This window comes from Electrona antarctica (genome assembly GCF_951216825.1).
Source record: "Electrona antarctica genome assembly, contig: scaffold_275, whole genome shotgun sequence".
Classification (NCBI taxonomy): domain Eukaryota; kingdom Metazoa; phylum Chordata; class Actinopteri; order Myctophiformes; family Myctophidae; genus Electrona; species Electrona antarctica.
Genome location: NW_027638326.1, coordinates 1 through 16,758, shown reverse-complemented (window position 1 = coordinate 16,758; position 16,758 = coordinate 1). Strand labels below are relative to the sequence as shown.

The window sequence follows — 16,758 nt, the reverse complement described above, 5'->3', positions numbered from 1 at the left end:
ACTAAGGCAAAACTTCAACGTGGCCAAGGACCCCATTTCTGGCGTTAGAATTGTGTAGCTCAACCCACAACATTTAGAAAACGTCAGTTGTGAGCTTGTAGATCGGCTATTAATATTCCCCTCAGAATAGGGATGTTGGGGTTCAAGTGGTTAATCTAAACAAGATTTTTTTTGCCCCCCTGTAGTACCTACTAGGGGTCCCGGACCATGAAAGCCTGTTTTAAGCTATGGATAATATAGGGATGTGTATTATTATTATTATTTATTTGTTTTTGTTACTGTTGAGGGTCCATTTGGTTACTAACTCTCAATCATTTAGATGAGGACCACCTGGAAGCCCCTCAAGCACCACTGGTGGTCCTTGGACCACTGGTTGAAAACCACTTTTTTGCCATGGCAACCCTAATTTAAACCTGATTAGAAGAATTCCCTACATCTGTTAAATCCCCCAAGCCTGTATCTTGATTGGAGTTAATCTGCATTCTCCACTCACTCAGCCCACTCACTCACTCACTCATGCTGCTGCACAGAGTCAGGCACATTTTGGTTTGGTAGGCCTAAAGTCCTGTTTGGATGACAATACCTTTGCAACGGATTATTAGATATTATTTTAAATAATTGATTTTGATTGATGGGTCACATTCCTAATGGATAATTCATACAACATGTCTGTTGAATTGTATCTTATATATATATTTCCCCTCCCCCCAGAGTCATGGCACAACCACGCGGTCACAAAGGGAAGAAGATTTCACCAGAGGAGAACCCCTTGGAGGAGATCCAGCCGGTTATTGAAGGTAATGGTTTTTATTGAATCTTTGTTGTAAATACAGTGGTCTCGCATGGCCTCTATTGTCAAAGATAAGCTAAAAAAAATCCCCCACCCCCCTGTAGTAACCATTAGGGGTCCTGGACCCCCTGTTGAAGACCCGTTTTAAGCTATGGATAATAGGGATGTGTATTTTATCTTAACCCATTTAGGCATGACGTCAAAATTAAAGTCTTCTAAATTTTCTGAAAATGTTTCTATGTCAGTGGTGCTCAATATTTCATGTCAAGCCCAAGACCCCCAAAAATATATGTAATTGGCTGCTGACCCCCATCTGAAAATATGTAGTTCACTCTGAAATAATATATATTCAAAGATTTGAGACATTCACGATATTTCAAAAATAGCAGATCTACAAGCTTGTAACAACTAACTTTTAGTGCTAAGGGTCCATTTAGGTCCATTTAGTTACACTAAACAGGGACATGGTGTTCCCTGGGCCTGGACTGTGTAACATCCATGGCAACCTAAGCCTGATTAGAAGAATTCCCTACACCTGTTAAATCCTGCAAACCTGTATCTTGATTGGAGTTAATCTCCAATGCACAGAGTCCGACAGAGTGAATCACTATTGATCAATTAATCGGGAAAATCCTTAATGGATAAGCCATATAATCAGCTCAATGTTGATATGTTTCAACTGTACAACATGTCTGTTGAATCTTATTCCCCCATAGTCATGGCACAACCACGCGGTCGCAGAGGGAAGAAGAATTCACCAGAGGAGAACCCCATGGAGGAGATCCAGTCTGATATTGAAGGTAAGGTTTTTTTTTTTAAGAATCTTTGTTGTAAATACATTGGTCTCGCATGGCACGAGATTGTCAGGGTCTCTATTGTCAAAGATTTATCACAGCCACACAAAACCTAGCTCTCTTTGAGAGCCACTGGGCAACTCGGACATCTGGAAAAAATCAGCCACAAAATGCATAATAAAGTGAGTCTATAATAAAGGAACCCTTGCAGGAACCCTTGCAGCTGCCAGTGCACAGTGGCTCTCAAAGAGAGCTAAGCTTTCTGTGGCCGTGGCTGCGATAAGGAGCAGGCCCACAGGGAAGAGTGTTAGGGAGCATGCAGAGGCCCTGGCCTGCCAGCTGAGAAACCAGCATGAGGTGGCAAGTGGGTGCTTACATTTTTTGCTCACTGCTCATTTATTTCATTCTCTATGGTTTTAAATCAGTTTTCCATAATGTGGTTGCCCGACTGCCTGTGAAAAGTAAATCAACAGTTCGGGCAACTGGAGTTTGCTTTCAGGTTGTTCAGGATCTGTATTACACTGAATGCATGAATGACATCAAGCCCTACACATACATGCTATATACTCTCAGTCATACAAGTTGATCACCAATCACATCGATATGCTGAACCCCATAACACTGACTGTCAAGTGCATTCCATCTTCATTACATGGCTATTTATGAAGAACAATGCTACTTTGTACTACTAGCAGTTTCGCTCATTCTGGATTTTCCAAGTGACTGTTGCCACTCGGCAGTTATCGTTTGGATTTAATGTTTTTTTTTTCAAATGTGCAAATGTTAACTATTTTATAATGGAAAGTGTACTTTTCGGGCACGTGGGCATGACCTTTGGGCAAGTAGAACATTCCTTACAAAGCGAGAACAGCTTAGTAAAGACAAAGTATTGAATACATCTTTCTGCATCCTTTTCAGTTGAAGAGGTTCAACATACTATGGCGTCCACCATGGATAAATCTAAGAGTGATTTATACCACATGAAAGTGCAAAACCGGCTCCTCAAAAGAGGAGATTCGTATCTTAAAGGAGGAGAACAGACTCCTCAAGGAGCAGCGAGACTTCCATCTAGAGAAGGCTCGCTTCTCAGAGGCCGGTCCCCTAACTTCAAAAGGTAACTAGACGGTTCCTCCCAAAAACAACATGTAAGGCTCTACTACAATCTAGTCTTGATTAGTTAAAGCAGGGGTGGGAAACTGACGATGGAGGGCCACTATTATGTCCACACTCACTCCAGAGGGCCACATTGCTGTCGTAGCAAAAACTAGCCGATCTACAAGCTCAAAACGTGTCGCAGTGCGATGTGTTTTGAGCTTGTAAATCAGCTGTTTTTGCTATATTTGAATTTAAATCCTGAATAATATTTTGCTATTTTTTAATTTGAATCCTAAAAAAGTAACCTTTTTTAATTTAATTGCAAATGCATTTAGTTAACATAAGTACTCATGTTATTGGTTTTGTGGTGCTGCTGCAATTATCATGTCTTAAATAAAAAAGGATGGAAATAACGAACGTATAGATTTGCTTTTAACTTTTACATTTGCTAACTTTAAGGGTCACGCAAAAGGAGCCGTGGAGATTCCTCCGTCTCCTCGGACTCCGATTCCTTCTCCAAAAAGAGGAAAGAGAAGAAAAGACAGAGGAAGTCGTCGTCTTCTTCAGGCTCCTCTTCAGATGACCGCAGGCCGAAGAAGAAGCTGAAGAAGCGGGCTTCATTTGTAAAGCGAGGTAAAAAAAGATTACTCACATTGCTTCTTTCTGTACAATACATGCGTGCGTGCGCACACACACACACACACACACACACACACACACACACACACACACACACCCCTGTTATGTTACTTACATCAGTGGTTCTCAAAGTTGATTTTAGGGACTCCTTGTGGGTTTCCTTTAGGGGATTCTAAATTGATCCATAAAAGTCTAATTCTTGATAGTGTACAAGGACATTTATGCTCTGTCAGAGTTAAAGGGGAACCTTGAAACTGGCGCTTACATCACACTGCAGCACCTAATGCACCAATGTTTTTGTAAGTGCCAGGTGTCCAGGGCTAGATCAATTTAAGCCTGGAATGTAGTACTGATCATCATTTGAATTATAACAGTCTTAATTTATATATTTTTTTCTTTTCTCTTGTAGTTCAGAGCCCAGAGGATGTGACACATCGCTATAAAAAGTTCCTCAAAGTCTTCAAGAAGACCCGCAGCATGTCGAGGACCTGCGAGGAGCTTGATGTGGACCGGAACACCATTGCGGGGACAGCGGTCATCGCGGATGTCCTCATTGCGGGAGAGGGTGGGGATTTTGGAGAGCTTCCAATGATTAGAGAAAAGCAGAGTTTGGCAAGCTATGCCAAAATATGCAAAGCCTTTTTAGATGATAATCTTCCTCTTCAACAACAAGTGGAGAAGATGAGGAACAACACAGAGCTCCTCCGCATTGCATATAAGCTGCAGAAATGAGGGGCATGTGGGCCAGGTAAACCATCTCGGTCACAGGAATTCACATTATCAAGTGTCTTCAGAGGACCTGTCTGGCCTGGGTGGGTGCCAGTACCGGGTGTGTGTTTTTCAGAAACCAAAAAGTGGAAAAAAAACATCTACCACTTTTTGGTTTCTGCAAAACACTCACCCAGTGCTTGGGGCCAGACCGGTCTGCAGGAAAACGAATGATAATGTGAATTCCTGTGACTGAGATGGTTTAAATTTTATTTAAGTTTTATAATTCTTGTTTGCTGTTGCATGTTGTTGAGATGTTTGCACTGAGCTCATCTATCTTCTTTTTTTTTTTGTGAAGAGTTTACAGATTTGGCAGTTTACAGTACAAATGAGGGGCATGTGGGCCAGGTAAACCATCTCGGTCACAGGAATTCACATTATCAAGTGTCTTCAGAGGACCTGTCTGGCCTGGGTGGGTGCCAGTACCGGGTGAGTGTTTTTCAGAAACCAAAAAGTGGAAAAAAAACATCTACCACTTTTTGGTTTCTGCAAAACACTCACCCAGTGCTTGGGGCCAGACCGGTCTGCAGGAAAACGAATGATAATGTGAATTCCTGTGACTGAGATGGTTTAAATTTTATTTAAGTTTTATAATTCTTGTTTGCTATTGCATGTTGTTGAGATGTTTGCACTGAGCTCATCTATCTTCTTTTTTTTTTTGTGAAGAGTTTACAGATTTGGCAGTTTACAGTACAAATGAGGGGCATGTGGGCCAGGTAAACCATCTCGGTCACAGGAATTCACATTATCAAGTGTCTTCAGAGGACCTGTCTGGCCTGGGTGGGTGCCAGTACCGGGTGAGTGTTTTTCAGAAACCAAAAAGTGGAAAAAAAACATCTACCACTTTTTGGTTTCTGCAAAACACTCACCCAGTGCTTGGCCAGACCGGTCTGCAGGAAAACGAATGATAATGTGAATTCCTGTGACTGAGATGGTTTACATTTTATTAAGTTTTATAATTCTTGTTTGCTGTTGCATGTTGTTGAGATGTTTGCACTGAGCTCATCTATCTTCTTTTTTTTTTTTTGTAAAGAGTTTACAGTACATAGTGAAGTCCAATTTGTAAAAGAGTGTAAAAGAAAATTGTATTATGACACTGTTCCTGTTGCATTGTTTGCACTGAGATGTTTGCACTGAGCTGAGCTCATCTATCTTTTTTTTTTGTAAAGATTTTACAGTTTACATATTGAAGTCCAATTTGTAAAAAAGAGTGTAAAAATTGTATTATGACACTGTTCCTGTTATTTGCACTGAGGTCATCTTTATATTTTTTTGTAAAGATTAAAATCTATCTTTGACAGTATTTGTCACAGGGTGGTGTGTGTGAGGAGGTGTAATTATAATAAATGTCACGTGTGGTCCATCTTTCTAATTACTGGGTAATGACTAGGTAATTATCAGACTTATTGCCCATTGTTCAACTCTTTATAATTAGAAGCTACAATTACCAGGTAAGTACAGGGTAATATTGTGGAAACACGCTTTCTTTTACAGTCCAGTTCTACCGTAATTACTGTGTAAATATTTGTGTAAATACTGAGAGAGTACCAGGTAATATAATGGAAACAAACCACGCTTTCTTTTACAGTCTAGTTCTACCGTAATTACTGTGTAAATACTGAAAGTACCAGGTAGTAATATGGAAACAAACCACGCTTTCTTTTACAGTCACAGTTCCACTTTAATTACTTAGTATATACTAGGTAAATACAAATCACACTTACTGGGTAAATAGCAGGTAATTACCGGTTAAATATTTTCTAGTTAGTGGGTAAATGCTGAGTAATTACCAGGTAAAACATGGTAGTTATCAGGTTAATATCTGGTAATTACAATGTAAATAGTCATTAACACCCGCACGGCCACTGCACCAGTTGGTTGGTAAGTTATGACTCAATAATAAATACTCATAATTACATGGTAATTCCCGGGTAGTAGTTAAGAAAATACGTGATAATTACCTAGTACTTACTGGGTATATTTCCCTGTAGTTAACATGTAATGGACTGGGTATACATGGTAGTTATCAGGTTAATATCTGGTAATTACAATGTAAATACCGTCATTAACAGCCTCACGGTCAACTGCACCAATTGATTGATAACACATGGCTCAATAATTCATGGGTAAATACCTGGTAGTCGTCAGTGAATTGTATAGTAAATACTAGGTAACTACATGGCCATTATCCAGTATTTACAGTGTAATTAACTGGTAACTACCTAGTATATAGGTTATAATTTCCTGGTAGTTGGCAGGAAAATACATAAGGATTACCTAGTACTTACTGGGGAAAACTTTGTATTTTCTGAGTAATTACTGGTTACATGACCATGTAATTACCATGTAAATACTGGGTAGTAGTCAAGAAAATACTTGATAATTCCATAGTAATTACTGATTAGTTTTCATAGTAATTACTGGTTACATTACCATGTAATTACCTGGCAATTACCTGTAATTACCTGGTAAATACTCAGAATTACCTGGTAATTACTGGGTAGTAGTCAAGAAAATACTTGATAATTACCTAGTAATTGTTGTGTTTATTACCCTGTAGTTACCATGTAATTACCTAGTCAATACACAGTAATTACTCCTTACTACCTTGTAATAACCATGTAATTACCATGTAATTTCATGGTTATTACTGTACTGGAAAAGAAAGGGTTACCAAGACGGTATGTCTCCACACACACACAGTAAGACCTTCACACTCTGAGAGGACAGGCTTTAGTCTGGACCAAAGACATGATGTCTCCACACACACACAGTAAGACCTTCACACTCTGAGAGGACAGGCTTTAGTCTGGACCAAAGAGCAAGGATTTAAACATGTTTTAATCCTTACTGCCTATTATCAGTATTATCAGAATATGATCTGGTTATTATCTGGTACATACATTATTTTTCCACAGGGCAGCAGAATTGTTAATTAATAGACTGGAACAATACTATTGCCAATTAACGTTTTATTAAATGCTTACACTGTTCAGTATACAGTACAAGGTGATTAAAAAGATGGCTTACAATACAGTACGTTATCAATGAATAATTACAATGCAGTCATTTGTGTATGAATCATTACAATAGTCATTTATGAATGAATCATTACAATACAGTCATTTATGAATGAATCATTACAATACAGTCATTTATGAATGAATCATTACAATACAGTAATTTATGAATGAATCATTACAATACAGTAATACACCTGCTGGAAGGTTCAAACATAATATTACAGGAATGTTCAAAAATAGCACAAAATAGCCCAATGTACTGTAAGCTCACAACCTGTCGTGTTGTGAGCTTATAAATAGTCTATTTTATAGGGACTTAAAAGGTTAAAGTTGTATTATTTTGTATTTTATTTTTTATTTAGAGTAGCCAAATTTCTCAAATTTCTCCCCAATTTAGTCGTTGTGCCAATTAATCCACACAGGCTGCAGAGCAGTGCTGCTTCTCTCTCTGAGTCTGCACACACTGACTGACCAGCTAAAGTTTATGCCTACTTTAAACCATAATATGACAAACCTTGGATTAATTCTTCTGAAAACGAGCAGCAAGCACAAGGTAAGTGATTCACACATTCAGAGAGAGAGAGAGAGAGAGAGAGAGTCTCTCCCACCCCTTCTCTCGCTCAGATCATCTCTCAACGAGGGGCGGCATGATTAATTGTGAATTTATGAGTTTGACTTTGGAGATTGAATATATATTCGCTGGTGCGCAACACCTCTGAATGTCAGATAATTTCTTGTTTAGATTGATTCCAACTTCTGCGCAGCACATACAGCGCTAATCATTGCACATCACTGCAGTCAGACCTGCCTGAGAGGAACGGACACACAGGTGGCTGTGCTGCCTAACTTGTTAGCCTATATACTAATCTATTCTACACTACACCATTTAATAGTAACAATAATGTAGAAGATCATCCTTTTTTTTCCTTGTCTTTCCAGATTGGTAATCATCATAATTTATATCTGTTCTCCAAAAATAGCTCCTCTACAAGCTCATGCATGCGGGCTGCAGATCTGCTATTTTTGGAGAAGAGATTTATAGACATTATGTGCAAATATAAAATAGCTGTGATACTTATATGTAAGTGGTTATGGTGAAATAAACCATTAACACTAGTTAGTTTGGAGGGGGCGAGGGGAACATGACATCACCGTTTCAGCAAATTAGGCAGCATTTGCTATAGAGCGTCGCAGTCCCGCCCCTTACCATGGACCAGGAAATGATTCTCCGTTCATTTTCCTCATAGACATTTCAGAAAGTATTTATTTAAAGACGTTTACGCCGCGGACAAAGCCAACTGGAGTCGTGACAAATCATGACAACAAACACAATTTTTGGGGCCGAAAAAATAATTAGAAAGAAGAAAAAAACGGCAGGTTACAACACTTTTTTGTTGTTTTTCTTCTTTGTAATTATTTGTTTGGTCCAAAATATTGTTTGTGTTGTCATGAGTTGTCACGACTCGAGTTGGCTTTGTCCGCGGCGTAAGCGTCTTTAAATAAATACTTTCTGAAATGTCTATGAGGAAAATGAACGGAGAATCATTTCCTGGTCCAGGGCAAGGACTGTCTAAAGAGGACGAGACGCGAAGACTGTACGGGCGACGCCATGTTGCTTATGGTGCTCCATGGAAGGAAAGAAACATGCGCAATGGGCTATATGCAGCCAACACTTCCGCGCTCAGCTTCCTGGGTCTCAACTGCGCATGTTTCTTTCCTTCCATGGAGCACCATAAGCAACATGGCGTCGCCCGTACGGTCTTCGCGTCTCATCCTCTATAGACAGTCCTTGGTCCAGGGTAGGAGGCGGGACTGCGACGCTCTATACACACGGAGACGAGAAAGTCGCGTCTCCAAACTTTCCCACTCTGGAAGGTGGTTTCAAAATTAGCCGTTTAAGTCCCCCAAAACGCCGTCTCCGTGTGGCAAAAAGGGCAGATCGGCTAAATACTTGCCCAGGTAACTCAAAATACGTCCTCGTCTGGATGGCCCCTAAAACTAAGATGAAAAATGTTCATCGACAAAAATAAAAACAAAATAAAAACTAAGCTATCATGACTAAAACAAGGACTAAATATATTGAAAATGTCATGTCAAGAAATACAAACTAGACTAAAATCTGGAGAAGAGATCTAGTAGAACTAAAAGACAAGTCATTTTATGTTTGGTTGTGCTCTGCCGATCTACAATCTCACAACGTGTCGCACTGTGACGCGTTGTGAGATTGTAGATCTGCTATTTTCAGCATGCAACCAAGTGTACAATCAGCCATTACGAAGCCAAAATACATTGTAGACGACTAAAATCTTACACTATTTAGTCAACTAAAACTAGACTAAGACTAAAAAATTTCAGATGATCAAAATATGACTAAAACTTAATACATGTTTACTCAAAAGACTATGACTAAAACTAAATGAAAAATAGTGAGGAGCCCCCACCGGGAGGATGTAGAGCCTTCGTCTTACTCCTCCCACACAACACTCCTTGATGACAGGTTATGTTGGGGGTCCCCAGTTCAATAAGATTATTTCTGGGGGGTCCCCAATTCAATGATTATTTTGGGGGGTCCCAGTTCAATAATGATTATTTTGGAGGGTTGTGGTCTGAAAAGGTTGAGAACCACATTTATAGTTGACTGGGGTCCCCCAGGGTTCTATACTAGATCCTCTAACAGTGGTTCTCAAACATTTTCATGTTAAGGACCCCCACACTGATATTATATATTTGGCTGCAAACTTACATCTAAAAATAAGAACCACCATAAGAGAGAGAGAAGAGAGAGAGAGAGAGAGAGAGAGAGAGAGAGAGAGAGAGACAGAAACAAGATTATAAATGTATATATTTTTTCTATAAATCACCTTTTCTGGTGACCCACGGGAACCCCCTTTAATGACCCCACTTTGAGAACCTCTGCACTAGCGCATGTCCCTCTTCACTGTGAATATAGCTGATCTACAAGCTCACAGTGCATGGTGTCGTGGACGCGCTGAGAGCTTGTAGATCTACTATGTTTGGCAGAATGTTGGTCCCCAGAATAGGGTCACTGGTTGGAGTTGTTCTAAATGAATAACATGCTAAAGAAAACAATAACATGTTATATATAACATAGAATAATTTTCACTGTACTACTTACTACTAATTACTACTAATGTACTTAGTTACTTTCCACCACTGAGTAACAGTAACTACAGTTTTAAAATAATCATAGTGGAGTAAAAGTACAATATTTGCCTCTGAGATGTAGTGGAGTAGAAGTAAAAGTACTGACAAAAGGGAAATACTCCAGTAAAGCAAAACATTCCTCAACTGTGTACTTAAGTACAGTATTTGAGTACATGTACTTACTTTCCACCACTGCTTGTAGTGGAGTAAAAGTACACATTTTGGCTCCGAGATGTAGTGGAGTAGAAGTACAAGTATTGCAAATTGGAGACACTCATAATTGTACTTAAGTAAATATACTTAGTTACTTTCCACCACTGACTACAAGTATTTGAAGACTTTAGTTACTTTGTAGATTTGGATTATTATTACAAAACTTGCATTAACCCCTTCAGCAATATACATTGTGCCTTCTTAGGCCGTTTGAACATAGCAGATCTACAAGCTATGTGAGCTTGTAGATCTGCTATTTTCAAATGCATTTTTATACTTTCGGAACCTGTGAAATGGGACACTCTGCAAAACAGGTACTTTTTTTACTTTCCGTAATTAAGTACATTCAAATACTTTTTGTACTTTTACTCAAATACATTTTGAATCCCGGACTTTACTTTTTGGAGTATTTTCTTACAACGTGGTATTTTTTACTTAAGTATAAAATGTGAGTACTTCTTCCACCGCTGGCAGCGCAACGCTGAGCTGCAGTTTAATCAATGGAGTGAAAACACACTCATTTTTCACAGATTGCGGGCCATGTATCTGAACATGAGTAATTACGCCATGTTCCAGGGTCAGTATATTGACGGTAGAATGCACAGTTCCAGTCTTCATCGTTACGAGGAAATCCACTGGCCCAGTACCTGCACAATAAACACAATGTATTGACCCACATCCACTCAGTCACTCACATACAGTACCAGTACCTGCACAATAAACACAATGTATTGACCCACATCCACTCAGTCACTCACATACAGTACCAGTACCTGCACAATAAACACAATGTATTGACCCACATCCACTCAGTCACTCACATACAGTACCAGTACCTGCACAATAAACACAATGTATTGAACTACTTACAGTGACTTTGATATAATTACAATATAAAAATGTAAAATGTCTCACGTTGTTGTCAGTGGTGTTCCATCCACCCACGTCCATCTGCCTCCGCTCCTTTTCAGACCAATCCATGAACCCCCAGTCCTCAATCCTCTGATGAATACCTGATCATTTGTACATGATTGAATCATCATTCATTTGATCCAATACATTCACTTCTTCACTTTAATCATGGAAGTAGATCACATGCTCATGTAGATGTAGATCACAAGCTCATAGCGCGGCACTCGGTGCCGCGCTATGAGCTTGTAGGTCTGCTATTTTGGGGGCCACTGTCTGTCTGTCTGTCTGTCTGTCTGTCTGTCTGTCTGTCTGTCTGTCTGTCTGTCTGTCTGTCTGTCTGTCTAAGCGGCACCGAGTGCCGCGCTATGAGCTTGTATGTCTGCTATTTTTGGGGGCCACTGTCTGTCTGTCTGTCTGTCTGTCTGTCTGTCTGTCTGTCTGTCTGTCTGTCTAAGCGGCACCGAGTGCCGCGCTATGAGCTTGTAGGTCTGCTATTTTTGGGGGCCACTGTCTGTCTGTCTGTCTGTCTGTCTAAAATAGCAGACCTACAAGCTCATAGCTCGTAGCGCGGCACCGAGTGCCACGATACGAGCTTGAGTGCCGCGCTACGAGCTTGTAGGTCTGCTATTTTTGGGGGCCACTGTCTGTCTGTCTGTCCGTCCGTCCGTCCGTCCGTCCGTCCGTCCGTCCGTCCATCCGTCTGTCTGTCTAAAATAGCAGACCTACAAGCTCATAGCGCGGCACCGAGTGCCACGCTATGAGCTTTTATATGGACCAATTATATGAAGATAGGTTGAAAAGTGGTGAAGTGGTCCTTTAATGGATCACTCCTTAAATTGACTCACTGCTAATCTTCCTCCGTAGTCTGAAAACCACCTCTTCAGACTCCATCTTAACCCATAGTCTGAAAACCACCTCTTCAGACTCCATCTTAACCCATAGTCTGAAAACCACCTCTTCAGACTCCATCTTAACCCATAGTCTGAAAACCACCTCTTCAGACTCCATCTTAGCGCCATAGCACTTTCCCTAGCCTTGACGACCTTACAAAGGCTCAACTTATGTAACTTAAATAGCATTTTATGTAGACATAGCACTCTATAGTGTATACGCATAGTTTCATTATATATATATTCTACTGTTAGACAGACGTTAGGTTATTTTACGTATGATTCATGATGACTATTTTTATGTATTTGATGTAATACCATGTTGCTTACTTACTTGCTTACTGTAAATCGTTCTGTGTCTGATAAATGCTTAAATTGTATGTTTGTAATAATAATCAAAACATACAAAGTAACTACAGTTCAGAAATAATTGTAGTGGAGTAAAAGTAAAAATGTTGCCTCTGAGATGTGGTGAAGTGGAAGTAGGCGCGCGCGCGCACACACACACACACACACACACACACACACACACACACACACACACACACACACACACACACACTAACCTGTTCTGCTCGACTGTTAATGACCACCAGATCAGCTCCTTGACTCTGACAGTAATCTCTAGCTCCCTGCCATGATTTCCTTTCAGTAGTTCTGTAGTAACATCCGTCTCCAAACGCCGTCCATCCACCGGGACACGACTTGACTAAAAACATCAAACAGGAGATTTACTGATGGATTTTCAATGTACTGATAATCAATTCTAACACACAGTTGTACTAATAATAGTATTCAGAGATGTAGTGGAGGGTAAAACTATGACTTTATTATATCAATGGTGTTTTCTACAACACATGTTTACTCAAAGTACAATAAGGTATTTGTACTTCCGTTAAAGGACCACTTCGCCACTTTTCTTCATAATTATAATAATTTTCTACTCAGTCTGTGTCATAGGAGGGCTGTGGAAAGTTCAGCAACCCGTCCACCAGTGACATCATCGATAGGCAGATTTTCATTTTCTAAACAAGATTAAAACGATGGCATTGCAACTTTTCAGAAATAGAAAGCCTGCCGTTTCTATTAGCTTGGATTGGTGGATGGTCAAAGAGAGAGAGAGAGAGAGAGAGAGAGAGGGGGGGGGGGGTCAGAGAGAGGGGTCAGAGAGAGAGAGACAGACAGACAGACAGACAGACAGACAGACAGACAGACAGACAGACAGACAGACAGACAGACAGACAGACAGACAGACAGACAGACAGACAGACAGACAGACAGACAGACAGACAGACAGAGGGGGGAGAGAGAGAGAGAGAGAGACAGAGAGAGAGAGAGAGAGAGGGGGGGGTCAGAGAGATAGAGAGAGACAGAGAGAAAGAGACAGAGAGAGAGAGAGAGACAGAGACAGAGACAGAGAGAGAGAGGGGTGGGGGGTCAGAGAGAGGGGTCAGAGAGAGAGAGAGAGAGAGAGAGAGAGAGAGGGGGGGGGGGGTCAGAGAGAGAGAGACAGAGAGAGATAGAGAGAGAGCGAGAGATAGATAGAGAGAGATTTTTTTTAAAAGCTCTTTATTAAAACCACAGCTTTCCAAATCAGCTCATCTCGTTACAGAAAGGCAAAAGACAAAATTGTTCCACCCTCAATCAGCTACGCAGTACATGAATAAGATACAGAGTATTTTTTCTTCTTTTTAAAAAAAACAAAGGACCAACTCTCCCTCTTCCTGTGGTAAGCATAACACCCCCCCAACAGCCCAAATATGAACAAAACATATTATTTGTTAGCTTGTAATATGCATGTTCTACCCTAAGTCTGGCAGCCACCATCCCCGCATCTTGCACTGGATCTATAGACCCAGCCCCCTTTAGCTTGTTCCTTCTGGTGATCCAGATCGCGAGCCATACCAGACATGAAGTTTAACATTGTATGCACCATCTTCCTTGCTGCAGCATACTTTGGACCAAAAATAAATGTATCAAAAGAAAAATCTTCGCCTAGTCCTAAAAACCACCACTCCAACAACTCAAGAACACTTTTTAACCTTGTACACTTAGTAAACAAATGTGCAAGCGTTTCTGGTTGTGAACAGAAAGGACAGCCCTCCCCTGTGCTTGGATCCAGGTGTGTCAGGTGTCTATTAGTGGCGATGGCCCTATGCACAATCCGCTCGCTTGTCGATTGGCCTCTTGTACAACGACCTCCAACAACCCTTCGGGGAAGAGTCCGGGCCGAAAACCCCAGCCCACCTTGATGCTCTGTACCCCGTGATAGGCCTCCTTTTTTTCCATCTCACTGAATTGTCCCAGTTTTGGGGTTTTGAATGAGAGAAGTTGGTCCTCCCCCTCCTGCCACTCCCCAACAGCCGGAGTGACAGTTAGAGATGGAAAACTGTACACACAATCATCATCCCATTGGTCAGAGTTTTCACGGTTTTCAGCAAACACTCTTAGGGGCTCCGATAAGGAACCACAGACCTCTCGAACTATCCTCGACAAGAGCCTTGAGGATCTGATGTTGGCCATCTGCCCCAGCACATCCACGGATGTCTGTGTGGCTTTCAGCAGGTGCCCCAGCTTGACACAGCCTGCCTCTCATAGAGCAGCCCTCAGACTGGGTGATGACAGCGTTTCAGTCTTTAAAAAGTCATTGAAGAACAGTGGTTCCTCGAAAATCCACATCCCAGGTATGTCACCAGGGTCCCTGGAGGCCTGAAGAACCTGCCACGCTTGAAGGACTGAGACATAGAACAGTGTAAGTCCTGTAGTGTCCGCCTCGTTCAGGTTCAATAAGAACAGCTGTTTGTCGTAGCCCAGGCGACCGGCCTTCTTTAATATTAGGCTGGCTGTGCCCAGCCACCTTGCCCCACAGTCATACAGCAGTCTCTGGCCTGCTTCAAGCCTGAAAGCAGACACTCGCGAGGAAATGTCTATTAAGCCTTGTCCACCTTCCTCCACTGGAAGGTACAGAGCTGCAGCCCTTATCCAATGCTGCCCGGCCCAGAAGAAGTCGACCAACAATCTTTTCACCTCCTCTATTAGGCCCCTGGGTGGAGGTAGAACAATCAGTCTGTGCCAGAGCATAGATGCAACTAAGTTGTTCACGACCAAGACCCTCCCCCTAAAGGATAGCTGGGGTAGGAGCCATCTCCACTTTGACAGCCTGACACGCACTTTTTCCAGCACCCCCTCCCAATTATTTTCCTGATATTCTGCCGCACCTAAGTGAACTCCCAGAAACTTCATCCCCTGCCTTCCCCACTGTAGACCTCCGGGCAGGTTGGGAACCACCTCCCCCCTCCAGTGCCCCACCTGTAGGGCCTCACACTTCCCCCAGTTCACCCTAGCTGATGAAGCTTTTTGATACATGTCAAGGCATTTTTTTAGTCCTTCTATATCCCCCTGGTTCTTAATAAAGATGCTTACATCATCAGCATAAGCTGAGACAAGATAAGGGGGACTTTGGGTCATTCCGGGCAGAGATAAGCCATTAAGAGTGCTCCTGAATTTGCATTAAAGTGGTTCTATAACAATGCTGATAGTCCTTTCTGGTACACAATAAGTTTGATCTGGTTGTATTAATACACCTAGATGGTCCTTCAGTCTGTTGGAAAGCGCCCTGGAGAGCACTTTGTAGTCCGAGCACAGTAATGCTACAGGTCTCCAGTTCTTTAGGAGGGCTAGGTCTCTCTTTTTGGGGAGGAGCGAGAGAACTGCTCTCCTGCATGAAGGTGGCAGCGAGCCGTTTTGATAGCATTCCAGCATTACTCCATGAAAGTCATGTCCCATACATTCCCAGAAAGCCTTGTAGAACTCAATGGGCAGCCCGTCTAACCCTGGCGCTCGGCCAGCAGCTAGCTGTCCTACTGCTGTGGTCAGTTCTTCATAAGACAGGTTCCTATCCAGGTCAGCTCTCTCCCTGGGCGTGAGCTTGACTAGACCTTCCAAAAGTTCTGACTGGCACTGCTCCTCACACGGCTCCGCTCCGAATAGAGCTGTGTAGAAGTCAACAGCACATCTCCTCATCTCACCAGAGTCTGTAGAAACCCTGACATCTGGCAGTCTTAGACAGGACATCTGCCTCCCCTTTGCTTTCTTCTTCTCCAGGTTGAAAAAGAACGAACTTGGAGCATCCATGTCCTTAATTGTCGTATAACGAGCTCTAACGAGAGCTCCCTTCACTCTCTCCCTCATAAAGGAATTAAGCTCCAGTCTTTTTTTCTGAAGCAAAGTCTCATCATCGGAACTCTTGTCAGAGTGTAGTCCACTTTCAATGTTCTTTATTTCCATGCATAAGACAGAGAGACAGAGAGAGACAGAGAGAGAGAGAGACAGAGAGAGAGAGAGACCTTTAACGAAGCCTTTATTTGATCTTTTGTGTACACTCACATATTCTTCAGGACATTTCTAGAAATTGCATGCTTTGGGTACTCACAATAATATTAAGAGCTTTAACACAGCACATGTACAAC

At 41.6% G+C, this 16,758-nt stretch overlaps 1 protein-coding gene and 1 long non-coding RNA gene across 2 annotated transcripts; one reads left to right on the top strand and one right to left on the bottom strand.

Annotated features, from left to right (window-relative positions):
* Nucleotides 1-715: 715 nt before the first annotated feature.
* On the top strand, nucleotides 716-4,050 carry LOC306918166 (uncharacterized protein; the record flags this gene model as incomplete). Its single annotated transcript, XM_079531047.1, has 4 exons — nucleotides 716-797; nucleotides 1,507-1,590; nucleotides 3,139-3,312; nucleotides 3,728-4,050. The coding sequence occupies 4 exons, from the start codon at nucleotides 716-718 to the stop codon at nucleotides 4,048-4,050; spliced, it is 663 nt and encodes a 220-aa protein (XP_079387173.1).
* Nucleotides 4,051-10,798: 6,748 nt separating this feature from the next.
* LOC306918165 lies at nucleotides 10,799-12,993 on the bottom strand. The gene is made up of 3 exons (XR_013789294.1): nucleotides 12,856-12,993; nucleotides 11,403-11,500; nucleotides 10,799-11,134 (listed from the first exon to the last, which is right to left on the bottom strand). It is a non-coding gene; the product is annotated as an uncharacterized lncRNA (long non-coding RNA).
* Between the last annotated feature and the right edge of the window lie 3,765 nt (nucleotides 12,994-16,758).